At 40.3% G+C, this 20,996-nt stretch overlaps 2 protein-coding genes across 7 annotated transcripts in view; one reads left to right on the forward strand and one right to left on the reverse strand.

Annotated features, from left to right (window-relative positions):
- JAZF1 (JAZF zinc finger 1) overlaps positions 1–10,274 on the forward strand; it is a 190,757-nt gene extending 180,483 nt beyond the window's left edge. The window contains exons 4-5 of the mRNA XM_071735622.1: positions 1,927–2,096; positions 9,230–10,274. Coding sequence (XP_071591723.1) covers positions 1,927–2,096; positions 9,230–9,406 — 347 coding nt within the window. The 3' untranslated portion in view covers positions 9,407–10,274. The remainder of the gene's footprint in view (positions 1–1,926; positions 2,097–9,229) is intronic.
- A 2,035-nt stretch (positions 10,275–12,309) lies between these two features.
- Positions 12,310–20,996, reverse strand: part of TAX1BP1 (Tax1 binding protein 1) — a 52,504-nt gene continuing 43,817 nt past the window's right edge. For all 6 annotated transcript variants that reach the window (XM_071735617.1, XM_071735619.1, XM_071735615.1 and 3 more), the window contains 2 exons: positions 14,196–14,274; positions 12,310–13,450 (listed from right to left, as the gene is read on the reverse strand). In XM_071735617.1, coding sequence (XP_071591718.1) covers positions 13,249–13,450; positions 14,196–14,274 — 281 coding nt within the window. In that variant the 3' untranslated portion in view covers positions 12,310–13,248. The remainder of the gene's footprint in view (positions 13,451–14,195; positions 14,275–20,996) is intronic.

Genomic DNA, 20,996 nt, shown 5'->3' on the forward strand with positions numbered 1-20,996 from the left:
GAAATAGCTCCTTCTTAAGGGGGCTTACAAGGGAAGTGGTTATAATGGCAGGAATTGTTGGTATCAGTGTTCAGAATTGTATATTTTCTCATCCTAAGAGTGGATGTGTGTATTTACAATAGAGTTTTCTGTTACATTTGCTTTTTTGAAACAAAAAAAACGAAGAACCAAACCAAACACTGAGCTAAAAAGTTTGAAAGGAACAGCTTGAGGAATTTTTTCCATCAAGATACAATCAAGGGCAGGAAATCGTAGAAGCAGAGTTGTGGTTTTGCCTCCATTTTTTTATTAGTTAATTAAACTATAACAACTCTTAACTTCATTTTAGGTTAACTGTTGCTGGAGTTCAGGAATATTTTAAGAGGTCAATAATGCTTTCTTTGGCGTTGGCTCATTCAGTGTGGGATAAGGAGTTGCAGTCAGCAGGGCAGAGTTTTCCAGATGTGCTGCGGAGCGTGTGTGCATGTGCTCATGTCCACAGTTGTTGATGGTGGGAAACCATCCATCTTTCCTCATCTGCCCACCACCCTGTATGGATGAAAACCACAGGAAAGAAACGTGGACAGCCTGACATCTATAAGGGAACTTAGAGTACCTGATTAAAGCTCAGGAGTTTTTTTTACTTGCAGCTACCATGCAACATGGGTTTCAACTCGTGCTGCGTCGGAGTGAGAGGATGGGGGGGGAGGGGGAATCCAAAAGGCAAAATTTGGGACCATAGGTGTGGTTTTAGTTTCACCAGAAAAAAAACAAACAAACCCAAAGCCCCCATTGTATGTTAGAGCATGGGTTTTCTCTGTGAAGTCGGGCTGTTTCTTTTTTAAAGTGCCGTGAGGCATCTGTCTGCGTTTTCTTCTCGGCGTGTAGAGCTGCTTAAGAGGCGTGCACTTACAGGGCACATGAGGGAAGCAAATAGAGCCATGCAAGTGTCACAGAACTGTCTTTAATAACGGGAGCTATTCCAGCACTCGGAGCCAAATCGTCTTTCAGCAGAAAGGATAAAATTTAGCAGAGCTGGGAAAGGGAAAGAAGAAAGGGGAGGGGAAACACAGCACCACCTCCTGCTGACACCACAGAAGTTTCCCTCAGCTTTCCCTCTCGCTCCCTCTGAGCATATATTTTCTTTTTAATCAGCTGGGGCTCTTTCCTCCCCTGCTTTTTTCTTTTTTTAATAGTTGGAATTCTGCTTTCCTTATTTCTCTTGTTTCACATTTAACTTCTTCAGAAAATTTCATTAATAGTTACTGCAATTAAAAATAATAAATAAACTCAGCACCAGCTGCTCAGATGGCTGTGGTACCATATCTGGAACATAATGCGGTCTGTTCAGAGCAGCCACACAATGCAATTTATCCCCACACCTGAGGGAATGAATTTCACAACTATAATTGCTACAATATAATTCTTATTAATGTTGTGCTATAATTCCTATTAATTCCAAAGGGCTAGTAAATGCATTAGGACTTGTCAACATATTATTTTACACTGTTTATGATCTGTAGAATTACGCTCTTCAGTATTGTATTGCATAAAGAAAAGCCTTAAAATTAGCTTTAATTGCAGGGGGGAAAAAAACCACATATTCCGTTCAGGCACTGGGAAAGACGGAAGAATCCTGGTGGTTGAGAAGTAATGAAACTGCATTTTAAAAGCAGTCCTTTGAACTTTCTGTGCCACACAGTTAACAGTTTATGAAGATGTATTAATAATTCCTGTCCTGGTTATTAGAAAAAGAACCAGTGGTGTCTTTATGAAGGAATAAATATCTGTAAGAAAGATAGATTTAGAAAATTAAAAAAACTGTCTTCCACCAAAGACAAAAGTAGGGAAATTACAAGTCACTGCAACTGATGTAATAATGCTGAACGCGTTATCTTGCTGTGCGCTTATTTATTCTTGTTTTATCTCACTACCCTGCTTTTCTAGGTAGTGAATATGATGAGGAGGAAGTAGACTATGAAGAATCAGACAGTGATGAGTCCTGGACTACAGAAAGTGCTATCAGCTCTGAAGCTATCCTTAGTTCAATGTGCATGAATGGAGGGGATGAGAAACCTTTTGCCTGTCCTGTTCCTGGATGTAAAAAAAGATATAAGGTAAGCAGTAGTGCAGACCTGCTGTGTTCCCCACTGGTATAGTGGAGGAGGGGAAGCCTCTAAAATCAGTTTGCACTTTGCTCATTTAGTAGACACTTACCACATTTATTTTTGTGGTATTTTAGCAGAGTATGTATTTTATTCACTGACTTGCAGCCAAGTTACCAGCTCTACAAAGGATGTGGCCTTTTGCATCCCTGTCTGTCAAGAGATACTACAAATAGGGACTCTTGCTTTTCACATTTTAACAAGCTTTCTAGGATTTAGACAAATCAACTGTAGCATGCAGAACGTACTACCAGCAAAATAATTTCTTGGATTCCTTGCAGAGACACTAAATAAAAGCTTCTGCCCATCAGTGCCAGAAGGAATTTCTTCTGTGCAACTGCTAGAAATACTGCTTCTCCTTTAGTGACACTGTGTTCAGTGCACTTTTCTTGGTAAGGTTGATGTGCAAAAGGTGGTGGTTAATGCTTTGCAAGTCAGAGGTCACCTCAGCCTCAGAGAAGTTCTGGTGTTATTCTGTCCTGGGTCCGAGTCCCCATCACCTGTCTGCACAGCAGTCGGTGTGCCTGGCCCCTAGTGCAAGGCTGACATCCCTCTGTGTGCCATGCTGGGAAACAATTCCTTCACCACGAGAATTTTCTGTCTGTGTATGAGAGTGAAAGACCTCTAACTCTGAACCTTGAGCTGACTGGTACAGAACATGCTGCGATGTTGTGAGGACAGTTGCTTCACATGAACTGCAGAGATAGATGAAATTGTTTGGACAGCTTAGACTTTAGTATGCCAGACTATTTCAGTGTGGTATTCTGTAGTCATTGACACTTAGGAACAGAAATAGCATATTGGCACAGTTCCTTGAAATCACTTTCTGAAGTTTTTTCATGAATTACTGGAAAATTCAGGCACTGACCTATACTCTAGAAGAAAGCAGTGGTGGTTGGGTTAGTTTTATTCTAGTTTTATTTTATGGCTTCTCTTTTACATAACTGAAAAATAGGTTCTTCAAAGAGAACAGAATTATGAAAGAAAAATACATGAAGACCAGTAACATTTAAAGATAAAACAGTTGTGACAAGAATGAATAAACTGGGCATGAAACCATGGAGTGGACAAAAAGGTGTTTCAGTGATGCTGCAGCTGTTCTGGACTGCAGCAGCTCCCAGAGCAGCAAATCACAAGACTCAGATCCACATACAGGTCAGTTAATACTGACAGGCCTTAAAACATGAGCAAGAAAGCAGTGTGCTCATTTCCTTCTGACATACAAGTCTTCTTTTGCAAAGATTAGCCTGGACTATGTAATAGTTATTGTCCTCTTCAGTTACAGGAAAAACTGAATGTCATCTCCAGGGCCAGTGCAGAAGGAAAGATGTTTTCAGACTATTTGCAAGTGTTGTTTTTCAAGTGTTTACATTATCAAGATTAATACTTTTTGGTGTGTATGTAGAAGCTGTGCCAGATGAAGGACATAGTATAAAAGCTAAATCCCTAGCTCAGGAAGCAAACAAGCCATGGTGATTGTTAGAAGTCACTGTGCCCACGGGGCATCTATGCATTGCAGAAAACACTCACTTAATGGCAAAGGCTGGAAGGAGAACCCTGTAATTTGCTATATCCTGTCTGTTCTCTGTTTGACTGCCAGCCCTCTGTCTTTTTATTGCCCAAATAAGCAAGCTGTTTCTGCCTGCTTCTGCTATCTCACTACCTTCATCTCAAATGCATGAGGACTGTCTAAGGGATATCTTGTACACCATTAATGTTAGAATAGTCAGACAGGGAACAAGTTAATGACCCTCAGAGAGGCTGACAGGGAGCAGCAAATAAAAAGTACCATATTTTCCTAAGAAACTCACCTCTGCTTAGTCCTGATAGGAAAACACATTTCCTTCAACTCTGCCTCACCTCATTTCTCTTTTCTGTGGTCTCTGTTTCCTCCCTTTTTTCTTCTCAGCCTACATTTTTCTCTTTTTACATTTTTATCTTTATTTCCTTCCTTTTAGTTTTGTGTCAGCTGTGTTTCTTATTTCCTCTTCATCTTCCTTCTGTTTAAACCACCACCACCACCCCCCCTCTGATGAATTATTTGTGGAGTCTGGGTAGGGAGTCCTGTGATCAAAGCACTGGGATTTTCTGGTGGGTACTGGATAATCACAGTCAGGGTTGTAAAACAATTATAGTGCTCCAAACAGGAACAGGGACATGCACATACAGTAATTGCCAGGCTCACTTTACGGCTGAGAAAGGATGCATTCCTTTAGGGAGCAAGGAGGAAAAGAGGATATACACAGCTTTCTTTTGTCTGGCCATAGGTGACGTACGTTTGAGAAGCAGAAATGTTATTTTTAGATGTGTTATTTGTATTACAGTACTGCTTAAAGGACCCAGTAGGGATGGGGCTCCTTTTTGCCAACAATGTACAAGGATAAAAGATGGCCTCTGCACTGAAAAGTCATTATGGAAAGGTAAATAAGATCAGAATGAGTACAACAAATACTCCCAAGGAGTGGGCTGGAGGGGACAATGGAAACTGTAAGAGAACGTGTTTATACACAAGCCCAGATGAGTATCAGAAGACCCGGCTGGCCTCCTGCCTGGCTGCTATCTCTTGGCAGTTTCCCATGGGCAGTGCAGTAGAAGTGAGTCATAAATACTTATTTGTTCTTCAGGAGCTTTATTTTTTTAAGAAATAAATCTGCTTGCTGATACGGGCTGGTACTCTATATAGTATGGCACAGATTTTCTTGAGGAGACAAAACTAGGGGGGAAAAGAGCTTTTTTTTAATGTTACATAGATTTTTCTGTGGGATAGGCAGAAACAGCTGCATGAATCTGGAGCACTTCAAGATGCTTAAAACACAAGCTTCAGAAACTAGTTTCTGAAGCTTAAATTCTTCTCTAGTTATGGTTACTGACCTAGAGAACAAGTTACAAGCATTTTATAGTTTGTGATTTTTTTTTTTCTTCGTATGATTTGTATTTGATGCCTTAAGTTAGATTTTTAGAAAATACTTTGCATGATTCAGAGGAACCCAAAGATCTTTGCCTTGTTTCTCTGGAGTTTGGGTTTATGTCCACATTTAGATGCCCTGTCTAGAAGTGTGTTTGTATTCAATAGTTAATGTGCTTTGCAAAATGCCACCTGTAGGAGCTGAAGTGTGGATTTATGAAGCTGGCAATTAGTTTTCCTTTTGTTCAGTACCACTGAATGTGTGCCAGTTATTTGATCTCTAGCTCTGGAGAAGGACATTCAAAATGTGTGTATGATGTAGATAAACTGATTCAGGCAACTTGCAGAGAGCAAATGAAATTCAATACAGAAGTAGATTGGGAAGAAAGCACCACAAATAATGGGTATGTACCATTATTGAGAAAACCCTAGAATATTTGTCATAATTTTTCTAGTAGATGCAGAACCGATAATAAAAGAATAATATATTTCTGCACACAGACATATATGCACAACTGCTTTTTGGCCTTGGGCAAGAGGAGAAGTGGTACCTTCCAAGGATTTGGGTTTCTCTTTCTGCTGGGTAATGAATGGGATGAGGGTCTTAGGGCTGTTGAGTGGGAGAAATTCCCAGGAAGACTGGTCTAAGAGCAGTGAGGCTCAGTTGAGCTTCAGGAGGGGAAATACTGAAGTGAAAGGGAAAGAAAAAAGGAAAGGAAAAGGAAAGAAAAGGAAAGGAAAGAAGGGAATTAACATGAAAGGAAGGAGTAAGCCAGAACTTGCAAGTTGAGAAAAGAGGAAGTGGACCCACAAAGAAAGCTTCTGGAGGAACAGCCAGGAGATACAAGACCAGATACACGACTGCCCAAGTCTGAAACAAGAAATCCTCCCAAACCATCTTTGACAATTCTTTTTCTACTTGAAGGGGGTGACAAGCTCTCTGCAGTGCAGTGGCTTCAGGAGTTCTGCCATGCAAGGGGCCCTGCCCAGCAAGTGTCCTTGTGTCCGTGTGAACCAGGTGCCAGTCTAAACTGCTCTATCTCCTGCTCATCTGGTCCCAAGTTAATAATTGTTTCCTCCCATTTAAGATTTGAAGAGTGTCCTTCTATACTGCCATCTTCTTCCTCAATCATTTGTGAGAGTAAATAATGAGCAACCTAAGTAACCAGAGCAATAAAAGTGATGTATGAGTTTGGCAATGGGTTTTGCTGTACCTCAACGAACAGCCTAGACACACAACAAAGTGTTTACATTACAGCAGTGGAAAAAAAATGCTGAGAGTCAACTGTAATACTAAGAACAGTTTTCTTTTAAAGGGGAGTAGAGGTCAAATTGTGTGTTACACTACCTCTGCATGGTTTACCATTTTTCAAAACTTCCACAGCCCAATTCATTCCACATAGCTTTCTGGTTTAGCATTTCCTGAAATTTTTCTGCCTGAAAGTATTTTTTCCCCTTCACATACTAGAAGCTGAGTTGATCAATAAATCTGGGTCAAGAGAAGAGTACCATTGGCATGGAACACTGAGGATATCTGTGGTTGCAGAGTTATGGCATCTGTAGCAATTTATACTAGTATTTTTAGAAGTGATTTCTTGCAGAAATTAAAAGTTAAACAAGTTTCTCTAGTTTCTAGAATACATATGGGGTTTGGGGATAGCTTTCTTTTTAAAAATTTCACTGTAGTAGCCCAAGTTTAGCAGTCACCCCCAGATTTTCTCCTCTTGGAAGGCTGAGAGAGTACTTAGGTGTTGAAAGATGCCTTATGACAGTCTTCATGCCATCCTTTGACATTCCTGGCCCCCTCATTCCAGTGGTCCTGCTGGTGCTGAAGGCTGTAACTATGTGCAAAACCATCTAAAAGATGCCTCAGGATCTCAGATAACTTGCAGGGAATTCACTTGACTGCTCTTGAGGATGATTTGTAGCTTTGATGTGCTCTTGTCTGTCTGGGCGGTACAGCATTCTGTCTCCTCTGAATACTTTTCACCCAGAAGTAACCTGCAGTAAAGGCTCTTACTGGTATGTCTGGTTTGTACTGGAGACAGAAGGTTCTTATCTCCCATGTGACAGCTCTGCAAGAACTGTCCAGTATTTTGAAGAATGCAAAGTACAATTTGGGGCTGGACTTGCATCTTCAAGTGAGGGTTCAGTGCCTAGGAGCCTATAGAGGAGTAAAGCATGAATTTCTGGGCAGAGCAGTTTCTTGGAGTCTTGCACCATACACTTTTTCCAGGGTGGATATTTTAGGCTATGGAAGTTTTCCTTTCTAAAAGATTTCCACTAATGAACCTCTGCAGACACCCAGGCTGCCCTCGAACACCCCTTGAGCAGCAGAGGCTCCACGGGGTGTGACAAGTTCTGACCAGAACAGTATCACACTCGACTTTACAATTGAAACCAGAGAACTGTTTTTGCTTAAAGATTAAAAATACATTTCTGCCGTGGCAGGGTTAACATGTCATAAATAAGGACCAGCATTTCATGTTGTAAGGTGAGAACACTGGAGCTATCTGGGGGACCGGGCAGTTTCCATTGCAATTCCACTCCTCCCTGCTTCCCCGAGGGGAGCTCTCTAAGTTCCCTGTGCTTCTCTTGCTGCTGTCAGCTGAGGATGGAGGAGGGCAGCACACAGAGGGACTGTCTGTCTGTCTGTCTGTCTGTCTGTCTGTTTAAGGAGCGGGACTTAACACTTGAGATTCTGACTCAGGAGAGGTTGGGGGAGGAGGAGGAGAGCAGGAAGTGTTGGCAAGGAAGTGGTATTAAAAATGTTAACCTTGTGCCTTCGTGGGGTTTGCCTTCTGATGTATCTGAAGTTTTAAGAGTTGCAGCTTTTTTCTGTTTACTGAAGGCTTTTGCTTTTTCCTTTGTATTTTTTTGTTGTTGTTATTGTTGTTGTTTTTTAAAGAAATTGACTATATCTAATTGCTGTGAGTTCCAGACTGGAGCTTCCCCTTACTGTAAGCTGTGTGCTTATCACACTGAACTTGCTGCTTTGAAAAGAGCCACGGGGACTTTTGTTATGTGTAATTCCAGGCAGTCATTCAGCAAAGACAAAATTCCTGAAACTTTTGATTTAGTGGGTTATTTAACATCCAGGCTGTTAATTGATTTGAGCTTTTTGAAAAAAATTTTTTTAAACCCTGAGAATAGGGATCAGGAAACTAATTTAGAGAGGACACAGTAAAGCCTTGGAGCTGTACCTGCATTGTAACTTGTCTTGGTGTCTTACTTCCTCCTAGGGGAAGCTCTAATGAAAGACAGTTTGCCTTTCCTCATTTATCCAGGAATCCCAACTCTTTTAGTGGAAGCAGATAAGAGACACTCCAAGAAGATGAATCCTAGGTAAAGCAGTAGTACATGCTAGCCAGGACCTCAAGAGATTCTTCCACTTCTGCTGGAAGAGTGTGAGAAGGAGAGGGGTATGATTTTGATTTAGGTTTAGTAAGGTTCTTGATGAATCTATCAGATTCCCTGACTTTGCCAGTGTAAGGGGGAGTTTGGTGTGATGCTGGTTTTTGTTTTTCCTCCCCAAACTACAGTGGAAATCAGTTTTCTAGTTTTAGTTTGTAGAATATTCCCAAACAATAGCTATTGAGAAGATGGCTTCTTTGGATTATTTTCTAAGTGCCCTTGTGTAACTCTTTAAGTTAAGCGTTCCCTGCAGTTAATTCTTTGGAGACAATGTGTAAAGTATCAGAATTTGCTGGTGCCTAAAGACATATCTAGAAACAATGACACCAAACGGAACAAACACACCATGGGGGGCAGCTTCAGTTTTTTGAAAAAGTGTGACTTAAGTCTTCATGCCAATTCTTTGTTTGCTTGTAAGTGAACCTCTGAATAAAATTTGTCAATGCCATATGAAAAAAATGTCAGGAAGCAAAGAACATCAGTGTGTGAGCCCATGAAGTGGGGGATGTTTTCATAGTGCCAGACGTTGGGAGATGATAGATAAAAACAAGACTTACCCAAGCAGGTAAGTTTCACACATTAGAACTGAGGATTATTCCTCTTGTCCCACCTCCGATCTCGAAAGCCCAACACTTGCACAACACCTGGTGGGAGTTCCTGGCTACTCATGTGATTTGGCCTGTAACTTTTATCACTTTCCAGTTTCTGACAGGAACCCAAGCCATTGCAGGGCTTGGCCACTGACGTTTTCCTTTCTCACTGGCAGAATGTGAACGGTATCAAGTACCACGCCAAGAACGGCCACAGAACGCAAATCCGCGTACGCAAACCCTTCAAATGTCGCTGTGGAAAGAGTTACAAGACAGCTCAGGGCCTGCGGCACCACACAATCAATTTCCACCCCCCCGTGTCTGCTGAGATTATCAGGAAGATGCAGCAATAACATGCTGGTCACAAATGTGCCAAGAAACCCTCACCAGCAGTTGCTGATTTTGAGAACAGCCACCTTTTTCAGGGGAAGCATTCAGCAACCCTTTAAAAAAAAAAAAAATTGAAATGCATGCTTTAAAATTTTCTGTAATTTTGGAATGATGTTATCTTTGTAGAGTTAATGATTTTGTACATTTGCACATGTAATCATCATACCCATTTTCGTTACTATGAGATAAGGTGCTATAAAAGCTATAGGTTCTTCAGAACATTTTTCTCTGAAACAAAACAAAAAAACCTGGGGGGGGGCGTTGCGTATTTAGTTGTACTGAAGCGTTGAACAGGAGTGAGAGGAGAGCTTGGCACTGACATCCTTTCAAGATTGTAACGTGATGAAGACTTTCAATGCATCTGTCAATGTGTGTGCAAAACCAAAACAACACCATCCTCGTCAAACTAGAGTTAACATGCCTTACATAATGGAGTTATCAGTGGAGTAGCAAGTCTTTTAGGTAATGGAAATATAAATAAGAAAGAATGTTTAACATAATATGCTAAAAATATTTTCATACTTAAATAACATACATAAAAAGGTGTGCTTGCTGTATTTTATATTATCTTGCAAATCTTTTTTTTTCCCTCTTGAAATGCTGAAAATCTTGCCATTCGAACTAGTAAACAATCACCTTAGTGTTAGAAATTACTGCTTTTTTTTTTTTTTTTTTTTTTTTGTACAAGATGTCATATTATGTTCATGCCCATCAAACTTTTGAGGACCAATATCCCAGTCCAACTAAATATTTACCCCTGAACTATCTGTTAGAAAGACACTTGGAAATACTTAAGTGCAAATTTATGTGTGTGTGAGAAACAATTATCTTCATCTCAGATGAAGTTTTGAAGCACTTTGTAGTTCTCTATTGCCAACAGATTTAATGTTTTTATGTGTTGCCAATTCTTGCAACTACTGTACAAGCATGTGCCTGTGGTTGCAAATAAAAATTAAAAATTCTACACATGGTTTAAGGAGGTCCATTATTTGTGCTAAGGGAGTTTCTGTTGCCTCTCCCTCACGTCCATTGTATTTTGAGATTTTTCTTTGCTCATTTTTTGGTCGTTTCCTTCTCATTGTAGGTCACTGCATTCCATTTGGAAGTGTCTGTTTAGCTTTACAGTTAGTTTTGCAGAAATATAACATATGAGCCTTATTGATGATTTTTTAAGTGCTTCTTGCAGCAGGTGGTCAGAGACCGACTTAAAAGCCACCGTGGGAGCTCTTCATGTCTGGACCATTCCTGAACATCCATTGCTTACCTCCTGCCTTCACTCAGCTTCTCTCCCAAGTGCTGTTCCTGGAGGGGAGCTGCCAGGGAGGGCTGAAGGGCACCCCCTGCCTTGCCCCAGCCCCCAAACACTTTTTTTACACAGTGGAGGATTAGAGGAACTCACTGCCTTCAACTCTGTAATCACCTGTGCTTTGTTGTGTCAAAAAAAAAAAACAAAAAACCTCCAAAGAAAGCTCAGGTAAAACAGGAATGAGCTTTCCCTCTCTTTCCTCCCCACCCCTCCCAAAGCTTTAAAGAAAACCTTGGTGAGGATGACAATTTTAGCTATTTTTTTTTTTTCCAACAGAGTAAAATTCTCACCAATTAAAACGCTCAGCTGTGCTGCCCCAGTGCTTAATAAGCATTTCAGACAACATCACTGTTTCAGACCTGAGAGAAGTGGCTGCCCTTGCACCGGGCAGTGCTGTGAGTCAGGGGTAAAGGATGATCCAGACATGGAGAGTTCCTGGCACACACCAGGCCCAGGTGGCTGCTTCCCACCTTCTGCAGTTTTGGCAACAGTTGTGGCCAACAAATAAGGTTTGGCTCTGCTCCTGGTGCAAGAAACTACAGGCTGGGTAAGTTTGTTTGACAGCTAAACAGTTGTAAAACGTCATTGTTGCATGTAAATTCCTTTCAACTACAAGAAAGAAAGAAAAAAAAAAAAAAAAAGAAAAATCCAGTTTCTATTTACCTATTCATTGTGACAGTATTATTAAACAGGTAAAGATGGGACTATTTTGTTATACTGTGTATAGTGAATGTATTGTACTGTGTCTGTGAAAAGTGTGCTTTAAATTATATTTTCATATGTTTTGTTGGGGACAAAGTACTTTAAGTTTGAAAGTGACAGAGGTTTGTTTTAGAACTGAAGGCAACTTAAAAGTTAATTCCTGTCAAGAAAGCTGCTTATAAATGTAAATCAAATCACATTTAAAATAAACTGCCTCTGACCTAAAAAAAGCCTGCTCTTTACTCCTTACTAACCTCAAGAGTCACGTTCTTGGGTTGCTGGGAGTCTTTCATTTGTGTGTTTTATTTTGGTATCATCAGACTCAGCATCCAATACACACCTGAAGCAACATCAGCTACTACTCCGTTAATGCATAAAATTACACAACATCCTGCAGCCTGGAGACGAAAAAATAATGGAATAATTTGAATTAATCTACCAAAAGGACTTCACAGACTGGTTCCTTCCAACCTCTAAGACTTTGTGAGTCTTTAATAATAGGATAAGTAATAATATTTTGATTTTATAGCCTGTTGTAAAATATGACAAACTATTCTTTCAGTACTTCTGGGGGTTACAAGCAGAGGCTTGATGGGGAGTAGCTGCTACCCAAAATGCTGCAATTCACCAGCGTGGTGCAACCTGTAATAAATCCTGCATTGAGCAGGATATTGCACGTGTTCAGGAGAGAGCTGCAGATGAGATGTTCCTCAAAACCTTTATCCCTCTCAAAGAACAGCAGCAGATGTGGTTTCTTTGTCACACAGAGCCAAAGCATCACTGGCTGTGACTAAATAAAGCTGAAATGAATCAGGTTTGTTTCAAAACGAGCAGCAGGGAACAAAAGGACCAGTGGAGTCCATGAATAATTTTGCTTTTAATGTAACAAGGCTACTGTACAAGTGGAAAGCAAATTTACTTAATACAGTTAAAGTAAATATAAAATGTTTAGATATACACACATGTTTTTACTTACTGGAAAGAAATACGTGAAGTTAAAATGCAGAAGGTTTTAAAAGCTGTAAGCCAAAAGGAACACAATTCACTGTTGTGAAAATGTAACAATATTTTCGACTGAACCCAATTGCAACATCATGGCAAGGACTGATTTATTTATTTTATTTTTAAGAATTGCTTTTAGGCATTTAAGCACAACAGTTTCTTTCAACTCAAAAATACTGCCTGAAGGTGTAACATACTTAATTTAACAACCCTTAAGGCAAAGATTCTAGACGTAAAATTGAAGGATTTGCCATTACTTTTGTTGCAAGCATGTAATCTCCCAGTACGTGCACCTACACTTCAGAAAGGTACTAGAAAACTATATTTTGATAGGGTAAGTAACATAACTTTCTTATTTAACTGTTACTCAAAGAAAAACTACACAAATTTGCTAGGAGAAACATCTGTTTATTATACTTTTAATCATGCCTCAGTTGTTATGGTGCTTTGGTGGCATCTTTATGTAGCTGAAGAGCATCACGAGGAAGCCGGTCTCGTTTTTCCTGAGGCAAACTCATTCCCGTGCCCTTACAGGTTCCACTAAGTGGGGGAATAAATAGCTACATACACAACACGGTGGGGTGTGTGTGGTTTGTTTTTTTTTCTATTATAATGTTAGGTAGAGAGAGAAGAAAAAACAAGAGCAGCTTAGAGCCACGACTTATCACTGCTCCCATTACGTTAGGTTTTAATCAGAAGTTTTGCACTGTTACAGAAAAGCTGCGCTCTTTCTGTTCCGTAGGTGAACTACTCAACGTGGTGGGGTTTTTAAGCTACACTGCAAAATGAACTATTTCAATCAAAATTTAGTACATTCTGGTCAAAGTGAGTCTGAACGTGCCTCTCGAAGCCCTGCTGATCGTAGTCGGGCGGGAACTGCTCGCTGCACATGGGACAAACCTTCCAGTGGCTCTCCACGTGCTCCTCAAATTTGCTCTGGTCGTAGTTGGGTGGAAACATCACATCACAGAGAGGGCACTTCTTGTGCACATCAAAGCTTCATCAGGAGTGGGAGAGAAAGGGAACAGGAAACTGTTATTTAATCCACTGTTTTAAAAAAGACCAACCAAAAAACAAAGAAAAAAAACGACCAAGCAGAACAAAAAAACCACAAAACTACCCCAAAAAAAACCCCCCCACCAAACTCGAAGTAGGATCCTGTCGGAGCTTTACTACAAACTTAAATTTGAGCAGGCTTTGTATCTTAAGCATGTGTACAGCTAATTGAAATGTCTTTGCTGGAAGTGATCAATACAGTTTTAACGGAGTTTTAACAGAATTTTATAAGTAGTTTTAACAGAGGAGTTCCAAAATAATCTGCCATTTCAAAAGCTACAAAACTTTGACATCGTTCCAGCTGCCACTGACTACAAATCCACTGAATGTCTTAATGGCCAAACAATTTCATGGGAAACCACTCTCGCCGCTCATAAATGCTCTCTTAGCAAACACAGGACTTTATAAAAAGCTTTAAACTTAGGTTCACAGTTAGGTTGGAGAGGGGGAAAAAAAGAATTTACCCATTCATTTACTGAAGAAATCATCCCCATCCTGTCAAAATAATGTATAACAAATAGTCTATAGCCATTCTCACACCATATCCTCTGACAGTTCTAAACCAAACATTCAGTGAACATGCCTGATAGTTTTTCATATCCACCACCCCCCACACCTTTGAGTAAAAAAGTCCAGTTACCTAGAAACCTATTCATGCCAGTAAAGACCAATAAAAGAACATTTACCTGGCGTCAAAGCAGAAACCGGTTCCACGTTCGTGCAAGAGAAGACTTGGAGGATCAGGAGCAGAAGGTGCAGTGTTATCATCCTGTTAAAAAGAAAGCATTTTAAGTAATACCCACTAAAAGCAGCATGGGCTTTTCTCCCTCCAAATGCATTTTTGTTATCAACCATAAGCATGGGTGAATAACTACCCTGTATTTTATAATCACAGCATACATTCTACTTTAGGGTACAAAAGGAAGAATCAATCAATCATAGAACGGTTTGGGTTGGAAGGGACCTTAAAGATGAGCAAGACCCAACCCCCCTGCGGAGCCAGGGACACTTCCCACTAGACACCACCTGCCTTTTGGCCACGTAACCAGAGCAGAAACGTGTGCCAGTCCTGCCAAGAGGGTAACCAAGGAAATGGAGGTCACCTCACCACTAATGCCTGGGGGCCAGGTCAGAACAGACAAGCCCGAGTTACCCTGCGTGCAGGGCATCACGTTACAAACCACAACAGCATTTTACAGAGAGCTATAAATCACAGATGAATTCTAGACAATATAAGGTCAGGTCAGATGTTAGAAATCTCTCGATTTATATTTCAGTAAGGGGGAAAAGGATACTGATTTTGCCTCCCAGCCATCAGTTTTGAGTGATCTCCCCCCCAGCCAGGCACATCCCACTCTGTGAGGCCACAGTCAGGCTCAGCAGCTCAAGCAAGGCTCCCATCATCTCCCAGCCCTGCTCTCCCTTCCTGACCACCAAGAGCAGCAGCAGGCACTGCTGAGGATCATTCTGCTGAGGGACAGACAAGCAGGTTTGCCTCAGAGCTTCAGTCGGGTCAGGAAGGCAGTTCTGTCTCCAGGGGATATGCTGCTCCTCACTCCTCAGCAAAGGGAAAAAAAGTATTAAAAATCTGCCTGCACTGGGAAGTTCTCAAGCAGAAAAATAAATACCTACAGTAAGTGGATCCTCAGAGTGCCCTTCTGACAAGCCAGGGGTCAGAGTGCAGATGCTTTGCAGGTTTTTGGGTTGTTTTTTTCTTATTCTGTGATGATGTTATTATGGATTAAGATTTAAATAAGCACAGTGATGTAAGCAGTCAGGGGAAGAAAAAAAGCACTCAAGGAAAAAAAATTGGAAGGAGGAAGAAAAATCAGAACTGTGTCTGTACCTATTCTTTATGCAGTACCAAACTGTATCAAACAATCATACAGCACCTTGGTCAGAGTTTGCAATTACATAATTCAGCACAAAATCCACTCAAGGTAAGACAACAGGTAAATTCTCCAAGATTTTTTGAAACTCCAACTCCTAAATTATTCCCCTTCTCATCCCAAAGATGCCTTACATGCAAGAATTATGAATTATTTACCTGATTAATGTGCAGGGGACCATATATTACAGGCTGTATGTTTTATATGCACATTTGCATTTCATTTTTGGGGCTTTGTCCTTATGAAGAGTTAAGGAAAACAGGAGAGGATGAGAAGATTCCCTCAATATTTCCTTCTCCTGACAACAGCTGTTTAGTTTCAACCATTTAACATTTCCATTAAGCAGCTAGTGGGGCTTGCTGTGACAGATGCTGGCAACAGACACATTACCCTAACTTGCTTTGCACCTGCAGTAAAATGGGCATATGGGTTTTAAAATATAATTTTTTCCTTTTGTTACAAGGCAGGATGTATGCATGAAAGAAGAAAAACTTCTTAAAGTACTCTCATGCTGCAATGTTACAGCTTATGTTGTGCCAAAACCCTGAGAATATTTGCTGAATAGCAGAGTGCAAGCAGACCAGAATTTATTGAGAAAATGAAAGCACATCTTCCCTCAAAAAAGAAAAAAAAGTTGTAAAATAGTTCTACTACAAACACAGGTTTATTTAACAAATCCTTAGAAAAAAACTTGTAATTCTGTACTGTTTGTCACTCAGTGACTTCTTGAAAACTGAAAATTTTTGTCTCAGCATTTATAAATGCTTGGTTACCAATGATGAGGTGGATGATGCACTTCTCAGGTGAAAGGGCTCCTTGGACTCAGTCCTTGAAAAAGCTTTGTTTAGGAGAGATTAACAGACCCAATGACAAATGCATATGTTATTCCTTATACTTATTAATTTGAGTTGAGTGAGGAGTCAGGATTTGCCAGTGCTAAGTATTAATTTGGTAAATAAGGGCATTAAACAAAACTATTGGCTAACACACAGATGGGTCTCTTTTTCTATTCAAAATTGTTTACAATTCAAGCATTCAGCAAAACCTAACTTTTAGAAAGGGTCTTTCTGAAGATCTGAAAGAAGCTGCTGACCTGAATCCCAACTGTGCCACAACACATAACTCACCATTCCTGAAGTAATCCATCCCCCATACAAGTGCCAGAAATTTTAGTTTCCCCATCAGAAAAGGAAACCTTTCAGTCTTCATGCAGACATTGATCTTTAGGGTTCCTTCCAGCCCTATCTCTCCCATAATTCTATGACATTACACAAAAATTAAAATGGACAGAGTGACAAATGAAATATATTCACGTAAAACATTATTCAAGTAGAAGTGGTCTCATCAGCACCCTCCATCCCTTCATGTTACCTACAGCAGCAGAAACAGACACTTCAACATCAGCGTGGCCCAGATCTGTGTTTCTGCTCTACTACAACAGTCCAGGGAAAACTAAAGATTTTAATTAGCACCACCAAAATGCAAATGGATTTGTATGAAGGTTTGCCTATTATAAAAAATTAGCACTGCCTGTCCACCTTATATAAACCTTAAATAGGTTGGGTGGGGTTTATTTAGTTTGGTTTGGATGGGGTTTTCACATTATTTAATTGAGCTATTTCAGTATTTTTTCATCACTTTGTCCCTCTACCTTTTTGAAAAAAAAAAAAAAGAAAAAAACAACAAAACCATTTTTGTTACTGCTTGTCACTTGGTTAGATAAAATTATTTACAGTTTTCTCATTCCTTTCAGCTTCTGGCAAGTGTGATACTCTGCCATGTACAAATGCAGCATTCCTGATTTGAAAAAAGATGATGATGATGACGACAACGATGATGATTTTCTCTCCATGGGCACAGTGCACTATCCTGCACTGCTGTCTTGTAGGCACTGGCTTCAACAAAAGGCAGGAGCAAGTACTGACAGGTTTAAAAGAGGCTTTTCTGACCAGATCAGAATGCCAGTTGCTAAAGGAGTACTGATATCAGGCTGTGAAGATATGAAAAGCCTTCACTTCAGTGTGCTTTTTGTCTTGGCCAATTATTTAAGAGACAGAGCAATTCTTACCCGTTTTGCTACACAAACAGGAATTCAAATCTGTACTGAGCATACCTCTAAGTGCCTATTACAGAGACTGCTGTATAATCTAAGAGTGGTCAACCAGTAGCAATGAGAACTTTACCTTTCTCTGAAAGTATTTCCCAGCCACATTAACTACTCATTACACGAAACAGCACACGATCACCAGTAACTAAAAATTCTCATGCACTGCCCCGGCGTAAGTTGGAACTTCTGAAAAATACCAAAAATGTCCCATAGTATTGGCCTCTGACAGCTTCCTATTTCTGTCATTTCAGATGGACAAAATTCCTAGAGAGTTCCCTGTAAGACAGGGAACTGTAGAGAGAGAGGATGAATCTTGCCCATCTCTGTTCACAATCAGTACCCAGTTTCTTCCAGTTTGTATAACCAATGACCCAATCTTTATTCCTATAAATGATGCTACACACACTTCTCAACCTGAGAAAAAACAGCCCCTGCCCCCCAGTAAAACAAACCATCCCCTGAAGACTCAAAAGCCAAAATGAGAAGGCTTAGTTGAAGCTGTTTGACAGTTTGACAATAATTTCTGTCACACCAGGACTCACCAGCTCGGTCTCTGCTCTATCTTAAGCACAACCATCACCTTATACTAAAGACTCCATGGCTTCGTCACCCAAATTATCTGGATGTGAGCCCACAGTCCATATTTTGAGAAAGGGACTGTTTAATCTGTCATCCATGTAGACCCAGAGCCAGCTTTCTTGCACTCCAGGCAGATGACCAGGGACATGGCTCCACGTCCTTACTCCAAGACCTCTGCAAGTGCCCTGCAGTGATCCAACACAGTTGCTAATATGGCCTCAGCTCCTTAAAAAAACCTGTGGTTATGCAGAAGAACAGATGCCAGGCCTTCTGAATTCAGAAATTTGGATGTCTAGGTTAACAAATTACGAAGGATGCTTTTAATAACATGACTTAGCTATCACTACTGACTGTAACTCTGACTCTAAAACTATCGCTATGAGTTCCACGGATTATCTGAATCATAAAAAGATAAATATGTTTCAACAACGCATGGTAAAAAGGAGTTTGCCACTAAAAGAGGAAGAAAGGAAAGCCAAAAACAGTCAGAAACAAGTACAACTCACCCAGTTTTACCAAAACTAACCACTTTTGTCTCAAGTAGTAAGCACTGCATTCATGATTGCAATTAACAGTTCATGTAATTAGTTCAAAGACTGCCAAACAGAAATTAGAAACAGAGTTGTGTGACACTGTCCAAAAGTCAGACTTGAACAATCCCTGTCTCTGATTTGTAGAGATAATTTTGACACACAACAGTGAGCTAAGTGATACCCACCTTAAGCATTAATGAACAGCCAGACAATGGCACACATTGCAGGTGAACTAGAAAGAAGGGTACCTACATTTTCTTTGTGCAATTCAGCTCTGCTGTGTGAGTGAAATCAAACTTTCACTGAATCTCTCTCTCTCTGCAAGCAATCTGGTCCCTGAAGATCTATCTGGATACCAAGTGCTCCTTTTATGTCTCTCCTACACAAAAGATAGCTATGCCAGGGTAAGGCCAGGCTAAGACAGTGTATTGAGTTTTGGGGGGTTATTTTGCTCAAAAAAAGGCCATCTTGGATTAATCTCAAAAAATACCTGAGCTCAGGTCACGTTGGCAGCAACTGCCTCAGCAGAATGATCTCAGTCATGGGCAGGAGAATTTTGTAGCTTTCCAATAGGAAAAACAATATTATTTTGAAAAGGGATACAAAGACAGCAGCTGTACTCCACAGAACTGAAGATCAAATCGTGAGCTGCAGATAGAGAAGCATCCCCAAGAAAATAATTCATACACTATCTGGATACCATACCATGGATCTATCTGGATACCAAGTGCTCCTTTTATGTCACTCCTACACAAAAGAAAGCTATGCCAGGGTAAGGTCAGGCTAAGACAGAGTTTTGGGGGGTTATTTTGCTCAAAAAAAAGGCCATCTTGGATTAATCTCAAAAAATATTCTGGCCTGATTGTCATTGCCAGAAGTTACACCCCTCACCCCCCCAGATTTACTGTGACTAACAGCACTGTTTAAGGGTCTCAGGATAGTTATTCTGGGCTCCCTGCCAACTGTAATCAGGACTGCATTTCTAAAACTCACACTTCACTATTAAAAACATATATGTGTGTTGTTTATGGATCTCTCCCATATATACCTGCTTCTAGAAATTATTTGCTCCAAATTAGTACATTTTTGGCTAATTATGGGAGCATGAGCAAGTGGAAAATTAGCACTGAGTAGATGGTTAAGCAGGAACTTGTAGCAAGTCAACTATTCTACACAAAATCACCACTTCATGCGTGCTCATCTGTTATGATTAACAGCAACAATCTCTCCCAAAAAACATGGTTTAATTGGCCTAAGAGTTCCAAAAGCCAAAGCTATGAAGAATTCCAGAAAGTGTCTGAGTCAATAAAAACCTGATGTTTTCTCATGTCAACTGAATACAAGGAAGTGCCCATTTACAGGGAAAAAAGTTTTGAGAGAAAACATTAAACAAAAATGCATTTGTAGATGTATCCTCACTTGGTCTACAATTTAGAGTAACTGAAGACAGTAAAGGCAGCACAAGTTTTGGTATAGCAGGAGTATCACCATCACTTGATCTTACACTGCTACTCAAGATAATATCCAGTAACAAAAATGTTTTCACTGAGAAGTCAGAAGTAGGAAAGTAGGGAGAGGAGAAGCCTACTTGGGGTGGAAGCAAACAGCATTCTCCTTGGGAACGTGGGAACTGAGCTCAGGTCACGTTGGCAGCAACTGCCTCAGCAGAATGATCTCAGTCATGGGCAGGAGAATTTTGTAGCTTTCCAATAGGAAAAACAATATTATTTTGAAAAGGGATACAAAGACAGCAGCTGTACTCCACAGAACTGAAGATCAAATCGTGAGTTGCAGATAGAGAAGCATCCCCAAGAAAATAATTCATACACAACTTTAGCATGAAAATAATCCCCTTAAAGTAAGCATAGGGTGCCTGTGATGTCATTCCTTCCACAAATGGGAATGGTACACACTCCAGCACCCATCCAGTATTATAACTCTATGCAAAAGCCATTCCTCACCAGGCCAAATGTGCTCTTAAAGAGCACAGACCTGACAGTAGAATGAGAAAGAAGCAACAGAGTCAACAGGCACCCTTCTTTCCCATCCCCAACCTAAAAGACAGCTGCATCATCTTGTGCCACACTTCCCCCCTGTTAATATAACAAAGACTCGTATCTCCTTGGGACAGGTAGAAAGGTCAACCAGGGCTGTCTCACCATGATTTTTAAGAGCTGCACTGCTAAAAAGGACACATGATGGCTGACAGGTTTTCTTCATGGGGAAGGGAAATGGAGAAAAACCTTTTTGTTAATGTAGAAAACTAAAGAGCAATTTACAATTCTAATGATACAAAACATAAACATGATCTTCTTCATATATTTCATATATTGCAGACAAGGTACCACAAATTAGGCTTTTCCAGTACAAGAAAATACA

The sequence above is a fragment of the Heliangelus exortis genome, chromosome 2, assembly GCF_036169615.1.
Source record: "Heliangelus exortis chromosome 2, bHelExo1.hap1, whole genome shotgun sequence".
NCBI lineage: Eukaryota > Metazoa > Chordata > Aves > Apodiformes > Trochilidae > Heliangelus > Heliangelus exortis.